Source organism: Genypterus blacodes, unplaced genomic scaffold, assembly GCF_046128005.1.
Source record: "Genypterus blacodes isolate CSIRO-AG114 ecotype Tasmania unplaced genomic scaffold, CSIRO-AGI_Gbla_v1 ptg000105l_1, whole genome shotgun sequence".
Classification (NCBI taxonomy): domain Eukaryota; kingdom Metazoa; phylum Chordata; class Actinopteri; order Ophidiiformes; family Ophidiidae; genus Genypterus; species Genypterus blacodes.
In genome coordinates this window covers 320369-333687 of record NW_027466909.1, presented here as the reverse complement: position 1 = coordinate 333687, position 13319 = coordinate 320369, and the positions used below count along the sequence as shown (strand labels likewise).

The 13319-nt window shown below is 49.7% G+C and overlaps 1 protein-coding gene across 2 annotated transcripts in view; it reads left to right on the top strand.

Annotated features, from left to right (window-relative positions):
* The window catches only part of LOC143008512 (disks large homolog 5-like), a 30927-nt gene extending 21564 nt beyond the window's left edge, over positions 1–9363 (top strand). For both annotated transcript variants that reach the window (XM_076160303.1, XM_076160301.1), the window contains exons 22-33: positions 1250–1412; positions 1665–1798; positions 2276–2467; positions 2573–2756; positions 3674–3822; positions 4319–4489; positions 4578–4768; positions 4866–5009; positions 5144–5271; positions 5515–5624; positions 6541–6650; positions 6747–9363. In XM_076160303.1, the coding sequence (XP_076016418.1) occupies positions 1250–1412; positions 1665–1798; positions 2276–2467; positions 2573–2756; positions 3674–3822; positions 4319–4489; positions 4578–4768; positions 4866–5009; positions 5144–5271; positions 5515–5624; positions 6541–6650; positions 6747–6850 (1780 nt within the window). In that variant the 3' untranslated portion in view covers positions 6851–9363. The remainder of the gene's footprint in view (positions 1–1249; positions 1413–1664; positions 1799–2275; positions 2468–2572; positions 2757–3673; positions 3823–4318; positions 4490–4577; positions 4769–4865; positions 5010–5143; positions 5272–5514; positions 5625–6540; positions 6651–6746) is intronic.
* Positions 9364–13319: the final 3956 nt, after the last annotated feature.

Genomic DNA, 13319 nt, shown 5'->3' with positions numbered 1-13319 from the left:
CCTTTCATTGAAATTCAGTGTGAAATCCCGCAAACATACTCGAACGGAATCCTCGCGGCGTTTCCAGAAGCGGCGGCGAGCTGCCAGTGCTTCTCTCAAACAATCTCTCCATCATTCCTCTTAATCTCCTCACCTCACTGTTACTTGTACAGCGCTGCCTGTGTCTCTCTCTGTCCTTCATCCTCCCCTTATCTTCCTCCCGCCTCTCCTGACGCTCCTCTCCTGACGCTCGCAGATCTCTATACCGTAACCGATCTTTTCTGAGGATTCCTCTGGCTGCGAGGCCGAGGTTCTCCTCTCTCAGGAGCCTCAGGTTCGTTCGCCCTCACCGTTTGAAACACAAGGGAATGCCCACCTCCACCTCCTCCTCCTCCTCCTCCTCCTCCTCCTCCTCCTCCTCACCTTTACGTTCACATTTACCACATGCTTGAGCAGATCTAAAGGCGTTGGCGAGCTCTATCCAGTCTGTGAGCAGAACACAGAGGGTTTAAGGGTTCCATGGTCTCGGTGTCCTGCATGCGTTTGCCTCACCAAACACATTGAGGACCTGGATGAGACCCTCTGATCTGTACTTGGTGGGCCTGCGAGGTTCAGACCCGGCCCCCCAGATTCTTGCATGATGCCCCTGCGACGACGGCGACACCTTGAATAAGCATGATGTGTGTTTGAGTGTGTGTGTGTGTGTGTGTGTGTGTATCCTGGTCGTGTGAATGTTACGCAGTGGCACCACTCGGCCCAGCTCGGCCCGGCCCGCTTCTTCACGGTTCTGGTTTGTCTCCGGCTGCTCCAAAGGTGTCGTCGGCTCGTGTCTGCTTCCATGTGAAGATGATTTCACCTGCCTGTGCTCTTCATCACATATTTGCTGCACAGCGTCTCTCTACTCTGCAGGTTCTGGAGAGGCGATGAGTCTGCATACACACCTTTAATGTGAAACATCAAGGCTGAAGTCTGCTTCACACACACTTTTACTTTCCTCAATGTGTGTGTGTGTCTGTCTGTCTTTCTCTCTTTGTCTCTCTCTCTCTTTCTCTCTCTTTCTCTCTCCCTCCCTCTCTGTCTCTCTGTCTCTCAGTGTCTCAGTCCGTCTGTCCGTCTGTCTGTCTGTCTGTCAACTCTCTGATCAGCACTACGTTTAAACCTTGGACTCGCGTCATCTCCACCATTTCCACTCCGCCTCCTGAGCTATTTCCCATAATGCCGCTGTGACGCTCTCCCGCTCACACACACACACACTCTCGTCTCTCACCAGGCCGTACCTGGAGGAGCCTCGCAACGTCATCGTGCACAAAGGCTCCGAACCTCTGGGCATCTCCATCGTCGGCGGGGAGAACGGTGGCATCTTTGTCTCCAAGGTAACCGGCGGGAGCATCGCCCACCAGGCCGGGCTGGAGTACGGCGACCAGTTACTGGAGGTAGGAGGCTTCTGGGCTGTCAGCTGTGTAATATGTGTGTGTGACATTGATACTGAGGAGGTTAGATCACAGATTCATGTTTTCACCAAATAGGAAATCGCTCAGAGAGAAGAAGAAGCCAGATGTTCACTTTAGCGATGGCGTCTGAGTCTGAATGACATCAGCTCTGCGTTCCACACAGTACTACACGTGTACACCAAGTACTGAATAGCGACTCTAAACGCTCTTCCTCCTCTGTTGTCCGACCCTCAGTTCAACGGGATCAACCTTCGGAACGCCACGGAGCAGCAGGCTCGGCTCATCATCGGCCAGCAGTGCGACACCATCACCATCATGGCCCAGTACAACCCGCACATGTACCAGCTGGGGAACCACTCACGCTCCAGGTAACACACACACACACACACACACACACACACACACACACACACACACACACACACACACACACACCGGCTCCCCTCGGCTGTGTCGACATCACACCACGAGCAGCTTCAAAGAAAGAATTGATTGTTCTCGCTCCTCTTCAGTCGCAGTGACTAACTCTTCCTCTTCACAGTGAAAGCTTCGCAGTTTGTTTAATGGGAGATAAATTCTTTATCTCTTCTTTATTTTATTACCTTATCAAGTTGAGGTAATCGATCCATGTTTTCCATTTTAGAAGCCAAACTTCGCTAGGTGTGTTAATGCACTTTAGGTTTTATGGTGAAATCAAAGACAAACGCTGCTTGTTAGGGAGATTTAAGGTGCCAAGCGTGGATGCATCAGCCAGGGGGGCGGGGCTTATTGTCAGCCAGCTCAGTGTGTGAGTGAGTAACTTTTGGAACATTTTAAGTTTGAACACCGTTTGATTTCTGATGCAGCTCCCGTCTGGAGCCGATCAGCACTCAGTCCGCGGTGATGCAGGGGGGCGGAGCCGCCGCCCTCGACAACCACGCCGCCAACGACACGCTGAGCGAGCAGGACGAGGGCACGCTCACGCCCTCCTCCAAACAGACCACGCCCACCGCCAGCCCCAACCACCAGCCCACCGCCAGCCCCCACAAGCTCATCGGGTAACAACACACAGACGCATGCACATTAGACGTCTTGGTGTAAAACAAATGTGAGGTGTGTGTGTGAAATGTCACTTTGTGTGTGTTTCGTTGGTTCCCCCTCAGGATGACCTCTGAGAGCGACAGGAAGTCAAGTGAGCCACGTGTGGTGACGGTGCGCCGGCCCGGCGTGGAGGTGGGCGTCACGCTGTGTGGGGGGAACCTACGGGGCGTCTACATCGAGAGTCTGGAGGAGGACAGTCCAGCACGAGGAGCAGACGGGCTGCTTCCTGGAGACCTCATCCTGGAGGTCTGGACTCACACGCACGCACACACACACACACTCACACACAAGCAAACTCTCTCCCCTGCTCACCCTTCAGTGCAGGCGCCTTGAACAACCAGTAGGAGTCACTAGTGCAGCGACAAGCACAAGATCCCTCCTCTGTCTCTGGGTCTCTCCCTCTCTGTCTCTCTCTCTCTGTCTATCTCTCTCTTTCTCTTTCTGTCCCATATTCTTTCCTGTCCCATGACAAAGTCGCCATGTGTCAGTCAAAGTATCAGTGAAATGTAATAAAGTGTATATCCAGGCCCTAAGTTGTGTAACTGATGAAGTAAGTGAGCGACGTGTCCGCTCACCTTCTCACAGGGAGAAGCTGTGGATCCAGTGGGACAGTAAAGAGTTAAAGCCGCACCGTCAACTCTTCTTCAACGCCATCAGTAGCTCTTGTAAAGCTTTGTGTACATTCTTCGTCTTCCCGGCCCTTGGTTGTTCTTCATCGATCTCTTCCTCGCCTCTCTTCTGTTCTCTCTGGTGTAGTAGAATAATAACCCATCGTCTCTCACATCCCAGATAGTTCTCTGCTGTCCGGACTGTCGAGCTGCTTCCTCACGCCGCATCGGTCTCTCTCTTTCTGCCCCCCCCCCCCCCCTCTGTCTCGCTCTCTTCCTCCGTTCCCTCTCTCTCTCCTCGCAATCTCCCAGTGCAGCATTTGTTTGTTACCACCCACGTGGCACAAATCAATACGGAGGGACACTTTAATATAGCTGAGAACCGAAAGGAAATGTAGCTGTTTACCGAGCCGACACCTCGCAGGCTCTGACCGATTATACACACAGACGAGAGTGAAGCGCCCGCACAAGTGATGTAAACCAAGAGCTGCCCTGCTACCTCACATGCAACCTCACCTGTGACCTTTCCCTCCACTTTGTCTCTTTGTCTTCCAGTATAACTCGGTGAATATGAAGAACAAGACGGCGGAGGAGGTTTACGTGGAGATGCTGAAGCCCGCGGAGACGGTCACCTTCAAGGTGCAGCATCGGCCGGAGGACTTCACCGCGCTCAAAGATACTCCAGGAGACGGGTTTTATATTAGGTACACACACACACACACACACACTCACTCAGAGGGTTGTTGGATCCCGAGCTGTCAGAGGGCAGCGCTCGTTTTCTCTCAGTGTGCTCTGACGTGTCGGTGCTGCTATGTACGTATATGACGGCCCAGATCCTGCGTCTCTCCGCGTTGTCGCTAATCATGCCGCAGGTTTAGGTGATCTAATCTAAAAAGAGAGGAGACGGGGCGCAAATGGAAAATCTATAACGGTAGAGCTGCATTGTTGGGCGCGGTTGTCGCAGCTGCCGCAGTCGCTTATCGTATAGGCAAGGAGCTCGTGATGTCATGAGCAGTAAATACATCCGGCAACTCACGAGGCTCCGACGGGCGAAAGGAGAGGCCTCGACTGTAAATGGATGAACACGTCCTGTACTCACTCACTCACTCACTCACTCACTCACTCACTCACTCTTCTCTTCTCTTCTTCATCCTCCGCCCGTAAACCTAATCACCTGTCTTCCCCTCTCCCTCCCCCCAGAGCACTTTACGACCGGGCGGGCGAGGCCGAGGGCGACCTCAGCTTCAAGAAGGACGACATCCTGTTCGTGGACGAGTCCTTACCAAAGGGCTGCTTCGGCACCTGGATGGCCTGGCAGCTGGACGAGAACGCACAGAAGATCCAGAGGGGTCAGATCCCCAGCAAGTACATGTGAGCGCAGAGGACACGCAACAAATAAGTGTGTTTCCTCTGTAGATCCTCCTTTAATCTGGCCTGTTTGTGTGTGTTTGCGCCGCAGGATGGACCAAGAGTTTTACCGCAGGCACAGCGTGACAGAAATGAAGGAAGACTCCGGGAAGACGCTCTCCGCTGCCGCCCGCCGCTCCTTCTTCAGGAGGAAACAGAAACACAAGCGCAGCAGCTCCAAAGACAGCAAGGAGACGGTCGCCCTGGACGCCATCAGCACCGACTCCATCCCCTTCCTCGACGGTGAGCAGAGAAGGGATAAGACTTCGCCCGGTATCATCTCGTCTGCTCGCATAGTTTAACTCTGAGTGACGTGTGTGTGTGTGTGTGTGTGTGTCAGACTGCGTGAGCCTGGCGTACCAGCGGGTCCAGAAGGTGGAGTGCGCCTCCCCCCGGCCCGTGCTCGTCCTCGGGCCGCTCACCGATCCGGTCAAGGAGATGCTGGTCAAAGAGTCTCCCGGGAAGTTCTGCAGATGTTTGCTGGGTGAGTGCACCTTCATCCCAGATGTTTGACTAAGACGACGATGATGTTAAGCAGCTGTTTCATGACAGCAGAGGGGAATCTGACCCCTATGACATCACAATGGTCTCTGTTCCTTCTCCCGGTCTCGTCTGCAGAGGTGATGAAGGCGTCTCAGCAAGCCATCGAGCGCGGCGTCAAAGACTTCCTCTTCATCGACTACAAGCGGCGAAGTGGCCATTTTGACGTGACCACCGTCGCCTCCATAAAGGAAATAGCGGAAAAAGTAAGTGTGTCTCCCTCTCTCTCTCTCTCTCTCTCTCTCTCTCTCTCGCTCTCCCTCTTCAGATTTTATCGGGGAAGACAAAGCGGCTTTTATTTGTCTGTTATCTCCGTGTTGAAGTTGAGATAAGGCGCCGTCGTCGAGCCTTTTTGAAGGATTCTGCCCGTGTCTCCTCACATTCGTAGCATCTGCAGACGCCATGATGATGATGATGACACATTTTGTCTCTCTTCTCTATGTAAACAGGGCTGTCACTGTTTGCTCGACATCGCCCCGCACGCCATCGAAAGGCTCCACAGTGTTCACATTTACCCAATTGTTGTGTTTGTACGCTACAAAAACGCCAAGCAGATCAAGTAAGTGCCACACAAACACACACACACACACAGAATGCTTGACTAGTGAAGCCCAGAGATCTGTGCCTACGCCAGGAATATGATAACAGGGATGTCCCAGTGTAGTGGCATCACTACACACTCGTATGTTTGTGTGTGTGTGAGTTTGCGCGTGTGTGTGCGTGCCTGGATCACTGGAACAAGATAAGCCTTCACACTCTCCAGTGTACCGAGAGCCCTCTTCGGTGCATCTGTCAGAGCGCCCCACTCCACCACTCACGTCTGCATAATCCCAAACAGCTGCTGTAACACACACACACACACACACACTCCAAACACTCACACACACACTTTTCACCGGCTTTGTCTCATTTTAGAATGAGGACCTGCTCCTCCTCTCCTCTGCCTGATATTTAGCACCACAAGCTTTCCCCTGACAATCACACATTTAACAAACACACTTAAGGTCCCTCTTCCCAATTCCACCTTAAAAGATCTCCCCCCCTCGTGTTCCAGTTCCGTCCCTGTGGGAACTTTAAGAGCGACTTCTGTTCTTCTCACTGTTGTTTCTGTCTCTTCTCCCTTTTATTCTTGAACACTCATTCGTGTCGTCCGCTGAGATCAGTGTGTTCGTCGTGATTTACTTGTTTTAGGTTGATTTTGTTGTCGGTGTATGAAACACCTTTAGGTTCCAGACTCTTTAAGTCTAAATGTGCTATTTGGCTTTTATAGTCTTTATCTGTTTCTAGTGAATCATGAGTTTGGCTCAGAAAGTGAGAGATGAGTTGTTTCCTCTTAAATCTCTCGTCTGGCAGAAAGAGAAATCGTTACTGCAGAGGCACAAACTCATCCATACATATACAGTACGTACATTTACACACTGTGTCATCATCTGAACCTGATGAGTCACCACCTCCCTCCCTTGTTTTGATCGCAGGGAGCAGAAGGATCCAGTTTATCTACGGGACAAAGTGTCTCAGAAACATTCCAAGGAGCAGTTTGAAAGTGCACAGAAGATTGAGCAAGAGTACAGTAAATTCTTCACAGGTTCGTATGCGCACACACACGCACACACGCACACACACAGGTGATTGATCATGTGCCTGATGCGTGTTCTGATGCCGTAATCATCTTCTCCGGCAGGTATTGTCCAGGGTGGCAGCCTCCCCTACATTTGCACTCAGATCGTCACTATAGTTGATCAAGAACAAAGTAAAGTCCTGTGGACTCCACTCGGCGCCCCCTAGAGGAGACCGACCGCCACTACAGCACGCCGTGGCTTTCATTTCCATTCCCAAACACTAATTAACCCTTTCACACTACCAATAGGTACACTAGAGTGAACTAGTTGTGTAAATTATTGATTTCTTTCTTTCTTTTTTTCTTTGTGATATGTTGATTTATAATCAGAGCCTCCGTTTATTCTGATGTACGCCGGAGCAGGTTAGTAGCACTGGATCTTGACGTTCAAGTTCATTCAGTCTTCCCTAAGGGTTTCTGGTGGTGTGTGCATGAGTGAGTGAGTGAGTGTGTGTGTGTGTGTGTGTGCGTGTGTATGTGTGTGTGTACTGTTGCGATGTAAGCATCTGTTTACAGTCAAAAGACGAGTTGGTTCGCTCCCCTGTGTACACAACCTCAACACTAATGAAGTTCAGTAACCCAAGACACACAATGACAAATATGCACCCATTTGTTGAAGACTGGTGTGTGTGTGTGTGTGTGTGTGTGTGTGTGTGTGTGTGTGTGTGTGTGTGTGTGTGTGTGTGTGTGTGTGTGTGTGTGTGTGTGTGTGTGTGTGTGTGTGTGTGTGTGTGTGTGTGTGTGTGTGTGTGTGTACAATATCAAGACTGTTGTTACAAATTGTAAAGACAATTTTCAGTTGAATGAAATCATGGTTGGCATGTAAATGATGCTATAGAAATAGAATGCCAAGATCAGACATGGAGACTGGTGGTGATTCATCCAAAGGTGTAAACGCACCAAAACTCTGAAGTATGTAGCTGCGGTCTCACTGAACCTGAAGTCAATGGAAATTCACATATTGGTGTTTGCTCTATGCATTGCGTTTCTATAGTAGCCGAGCATATGGACAGTATATGGGCCTTTCGGAAGTGCCTTCGGAGAGGACGCCTGGTCTGAAACCGGCCACTGGACACGAGTCAGACAGGTAAAATGACACCCCAGTGATTTTACTAAATTTCCCTGACATTCACGTCCAAACGAGGTCACTGGTTTAGTTTTTCTTGTGTGGACTCTTATGGATGCCTGTGCTGAACGCCTGGATAAACCTCTAAAAATCTCCTCAGCATGAAGTTATGAGTTTAGTTACATACAAACATGCTCACCGTTGCCTCGGAAAAGATGTTTCCTGCGGCATTTTACCCTGAAACATCTGTGTTTCTAACATGAAGTAGCTGAGAGAGCCATGTAGAGATGAGAGATGATAGATTAGAAATTAAACCACAACACGGATCTACGTCAGAATCCAGAAGATACATTTAGATGAACCTCAATCTTTTGGCTGTTTGAAGTAAAAGCACAAGCATCCATAAGTGTCCATTCAAACGCCTACCGACCTGCTAAGAGAACAGCAAACATCTCCACTGTCAGCTGGCTAGTTTGGACCTAAATGACCTAAGAAATCCTGAAACGTTGTAATCGTGGTCAGTGACCTGCGGCTGAATGTGCAGGGGCCGGTTTGGGAGCAGCGCAGGCGAGCGAGCGCGGGACAGTAGCGAGATTTTTGACGGTAGGCCGAAGCGGCGGCCAACGGGTTAACTCCTCAGAATGCACTCCAGGGCTAGACAGACCACTGTGTTACTATCAGTTTATCTTAGACGTATATTTAAACGACAGTATAGAGTATAACAAATACATTATGCAGATACACACAAAAACACAAATCTATATAAATATATATATATATATCTCTATACAGTATATATATTCATGTATTTTCACTAGGTGGTACGCATCGGGGACGTCTGCCGGTCGAGTCCTCACTTAGCAGGTATTAGCATGTTTTTAAATGATTTTCTTTCCGTTTTTTTTTTTTTTCCGTGGTTGGTCGTCGGTCACTTATTGATGTAGTCATGAAAATAAAAACACTACGGAGCAACATTTGCAGGGTAACAAGAGGATCCATTCAGATGTTTTCAGCCACTTATTGTTATTTAATTGTTTTTATTGGGGGAGGCGAAAAGTATGCAGATGAATCCTCTGCCCCGCCTCCGGTCGTATCCTGTATCTTATTGTGCCAAAATCCACTAAGGCAACTTTTATCCTTTTTATCTCTGTTTTGCACTTGTTTACCTGTGAACCTTAAACATGTAACTGTTCTTAGGTTTTCAGTAGACTATGAATAGGTACTATACTTTCTACTGTAACTAATTCATATTTTTACGTATCACATCAGTTCCTTACATTTCACGATCGGCCTCTGGCCCTCCGTCAGGCCAGAGGGCCGATCTTGTTTGAATTCTTAAAAAGGGATCTATTCTTGCACAGCATTTCAGAGGAAAACCGGCCCACGAGTTTGACTATTGGGCTAAAGCGGAAGCAAACTGTAAACGTTGGTATTTTTCTGATTTGAGTCGGAACGCGTTACGAGGACGAGAGGGCTACAGCGTGAACAGGTTGTGTTTGTTGGAAGACAGACTAGATGCCAGGTACTGATTGAACTGTTCTTTTATTAAAGAATGTGATTTGTATGTTATAAGAGCCATTAATATGAGAATAAAACTCATTTTCTGTATCACAACATGGACATTATCTCTGTTTTTGTCCTGTGTTTAGAGAGATGTTCTGTTCATTAGTTTGTTTGTGAAGAATGGAACTGATGGAAAATTCTCTGTTTGCATCTCGACCGGAGTAAAATATGTCACACAGCGACGTGTGATGATGAAAGTAAATCCGAAGGCGCTGGCGAGTTGAGACAGCAGCAGCTGAAGGAGCCATCAATTTTGAGGTAATGTAGGCAGACGAGTCGGGAAGAGAGAGAATGAGATGAAGATGAAGCCCAGGCAAAACAGACGCATTTTCACTGCGTCTCCAACATGGAGTGTGATCTGAATTTGGATCTGCTTTTTCTTCACAATATTGAATATGTAAAGGGTGTGTGAGTCTTTCAGAGATACTGCACCAAAAGACGAGGCCAGTTCTGAAACACAAGACAAGTCTCTGTTCGAGTCCAAAGTGTAAACATCACATAACCAATTCAACTGATGAGCTCTGACTTAAGATCTCCAAAGTCACAAGAAAAGTCACGTTCCAAGACACAAGAAGAGTCTCAAAGTCAAGACCTCCAATTCACAAGTAGAGTCTCAGAGTGAAGACAGGCAAGCCACACATCTCAAGTGATAAGCTCTGACTTGGGGTCCATGACTTGCAGCAGTGACCTGGTCCTTGTAAGCAGCTTTGTATTTGATGTTCACACACTTCTTGCGATGCTTTAGTGTCAGGCTCAGAACTTATCTGTCAGCCCTCATGAAGTAAGTGAGCTGTGCCAGTTGTTTTCCAGCCTGCAGCGTCTCCGGATCCTGCTGGTTGACCGAGTGCGTCTAGCTTCGAGGCGTTTCCTCCCGAGTTCCTTGGCCGGGGTCACGCGGCCCTCTGGCCAGTGATGTCACAGGAAACGACTCCCCCCTCCAGCTGCCCGCGCTGCTCACTGGGACGAGAGAGCCCAGTTTGTCTCCAGAGCTCCCACCACGTCTTACAGCCTGGACCCGGGCTTTCTGGGTTTTCCACCAGGCCTCAATGGAACCAAAAGGGTAGAAATCGGCGCTGGAGGTTTTGGTCTCCCGCCATTCACCGCAGCATTTCTGCTTCCGTGCCCCAATTCTTTATGTCCGCCACGTCCCCTCTCGCCCGTTTTAGAAAGGGGGTAGGGTCTCCGGCCCTCCTGCTGGGGTGTCTGTTTCAAGACAGCTGCTGACAGCTCAACTAAACTTGAGAAGTCTCGAGTCTGACGGCGAGGGATCTTTGTAGTCCATGGCACCCTTTCTCCTCACAAAGAGAGAGAGAGAGCCATGTTCCTCTCTTCTTCCCCCTCTGTCTCTCTCTGCTTGACGGGATAAATTCCTCCCATTCAATCCTGCAGGATTACCAACTGACTGCTCTCATGTTAATCCCGTCCGTCAGCGCTGGAACCCTCCCAACAAAGTTCCGTTGGCACATAGGGACCAGTTTGCCCAACAGTTGGCCTTTCACAGGGGGGGAGCGATCAATCCAAGATCCTTCTGCTGCAATAAACACCTGCAAGATTTATTGTCACACATATGTGCAGTGTGTTTACGCTCCAGCGGTCAATGACAGGGGGCTTTCAGGGACTTTGTTTTCATTATCTCACACTGAATGAGCCTATGTGTTGTTTACCATGTAGTCAATGTCACGAAAACAATAACGTAAACAGGTGATAATCAATAATCATCCTGATTTTAAAGGAGAATCATCGAACCGTTCCCTAAACAATCGTAATCAAATCATGATGTAATTGTTGTTGTTGGACATATACGGTATAGTCTTTCTCTCGTTTAAACCTTTTCTCCCTTTCAAACAGCTGTGTGCGGATTGTCCCAGTGTGTCAGAGCAACAGTTCACTATTTAACCAGCAGGGGGACATGTGCACAGCTGCTGTCACCCTCATGCTGCTCAGTGGCATCTCAGGGCATAAAGCCATCTTTACAGTACAGAAGAGATATTAAAAACCAGACCAGAATCCCAAGTTTGCCTCATGGAATTTCTCATGAAATCATTTAGGAGAATTGATCAGAAACCCTAAATAAATCTCTCAAACATTCCAGACTCTGCTCCCTCCTGCTTCGTGTCCCGTGTCTCAGCTACATGTCACTCATCCCCCGGCATTCCCTTTATTGTATGTGGAGCCGAAATGCTTACATACCCTGAAGTCCTGATTTACAGATTGCCTTGTCTACAGAACTTTACAACTCTTTCCCACCATCTGGGCCTGAAGATTCTGTTACAGCAGCTATTTCCGTAGAAGCAATAATATTCCCCAGACAATAAAGTACCAGCTGAGAATCTACATATATCACATTTCCTTTTATTTATTCTTTACACCTTATACTTCTAATGCATGCGTGATCATTTTCCTCAAAGGTCTGTGCAGGAGATCGAGTGTCACATCTCCACATTTCCTGAAACACGAGCCCCAGATTTGATTGAAAGGGAGAACTGACTCAGAAACAGTTGCACTTGTTGATATGAATCATAAATTCGTTGCAGCTCAGCCTGGAAGACATGTGGAGCCTTGTGACACAGGTGGCTGTGCACCTGCCTGGGGGGGTCAGCGGTTATTCAGGGCCCTGGGCCAGCTGTTTCCTCACCATATCCTCCTCCCCTGCTCTGGCTGGCTGGCTGCACCCGAGGGCACCGGCGTCCGGCCATAAAGTGCTGCTGGCCGGGCGTCAGCACCCAGCCACACCTGTCTCTGCCCCAATGTGGGAGCTAAAAGGGCCGGCGTATTACAGTAATTGACCGGCTGCGTGTTATGGGGACATTAAGTGAAGGTGATCCATCAGTCACACACACGGCTTGGAAAGGGGCCTTCAGTGTGTGTGTGTGTGTGTGTGTGTGTGTTATATCAAGTTCATTTCTCAGAATGAAAACAGGGACACACATAGAGTAATTGAAAGGGGGGCAAAGCTTTATACTTAATGAAAAAAAATCACTACTCCGTCTTTGTAACGTCCCTACTGTGCTGGAGGTATAATATCACCATAGCAACACACTTTACTGTAGTTTAACGTCTCCATAGCGTTTCGACAGAAGCTGAATTCCTTCTGATGTTTATACGGCGGCTGTGACCGTGAATTTGTTTTTTACCACCAAACTCGACCCTCTTCTCTCCAAAGCTTCTGGCGCCGTGCGTCACTGGCGTGCGGTCAAGACGCAGAGGCGCAAACGTATCCTGTGTTTTTCCTCCGCACACCCCCGCTCAGCGCAGCGCAGCGCATACCGCTCCACACTCGGAATAACCGTGGTTGCCGCGCGCTCCAGCTCGCGGCGCGTCGTTATTCTTAGCGCGGTGCGTCGCTGTGCGTCGCGTCGCTCCGCCCTCCTACCTGTAAATCTGCCCCCGTGGAGCGGAGCTGTCAGGCGCTGTCAGCTGGTCGCGCCGCGCCGGGCTGCAGGGGGACCGAGAGGACGCAGCGACACCGTCCTTTGGATCTCACGCACTTAAAGCGAACACCCGCACGCAGGATCAGGTCGAGTCCGGTCGTGCGCTCACCGGCTCCGTGGACTCTGCGCGTCTTTTTTGCGTTGTTTTTGTTTAGTTTCGAGGCTGACAGAAAGTGACAACGACTCTCCGCCCGCTGAGTGGGACGCGGCTGAAGCAGCTCGGCTCACCACACACACACACACACACACACACACACACGCACACACGCATACAGACACGCACACACACGAACGTCACATTTATTCATTTCACAGTCGGCGTGTTCACCGTAATCTGACACAACATTGGCAGCCTCGGTGGCTGCAGGCGACGCCGTCTCCACCATGGCACCTGGCCCGGCGCAGCGCTCGACGTGAGGGACGCTCCGGATTCGTCATTGTTGCGGATTTAAATGTGTCTCTCCGAGGACTGCCGAGCCGCCGATTCGGTCCATTCGTAGACTACACACACACACACGCATAGGGAGAGAGAGAGAGAGAGACAGACAGAGACAGACACTCGGTCGGGTGGGTGAA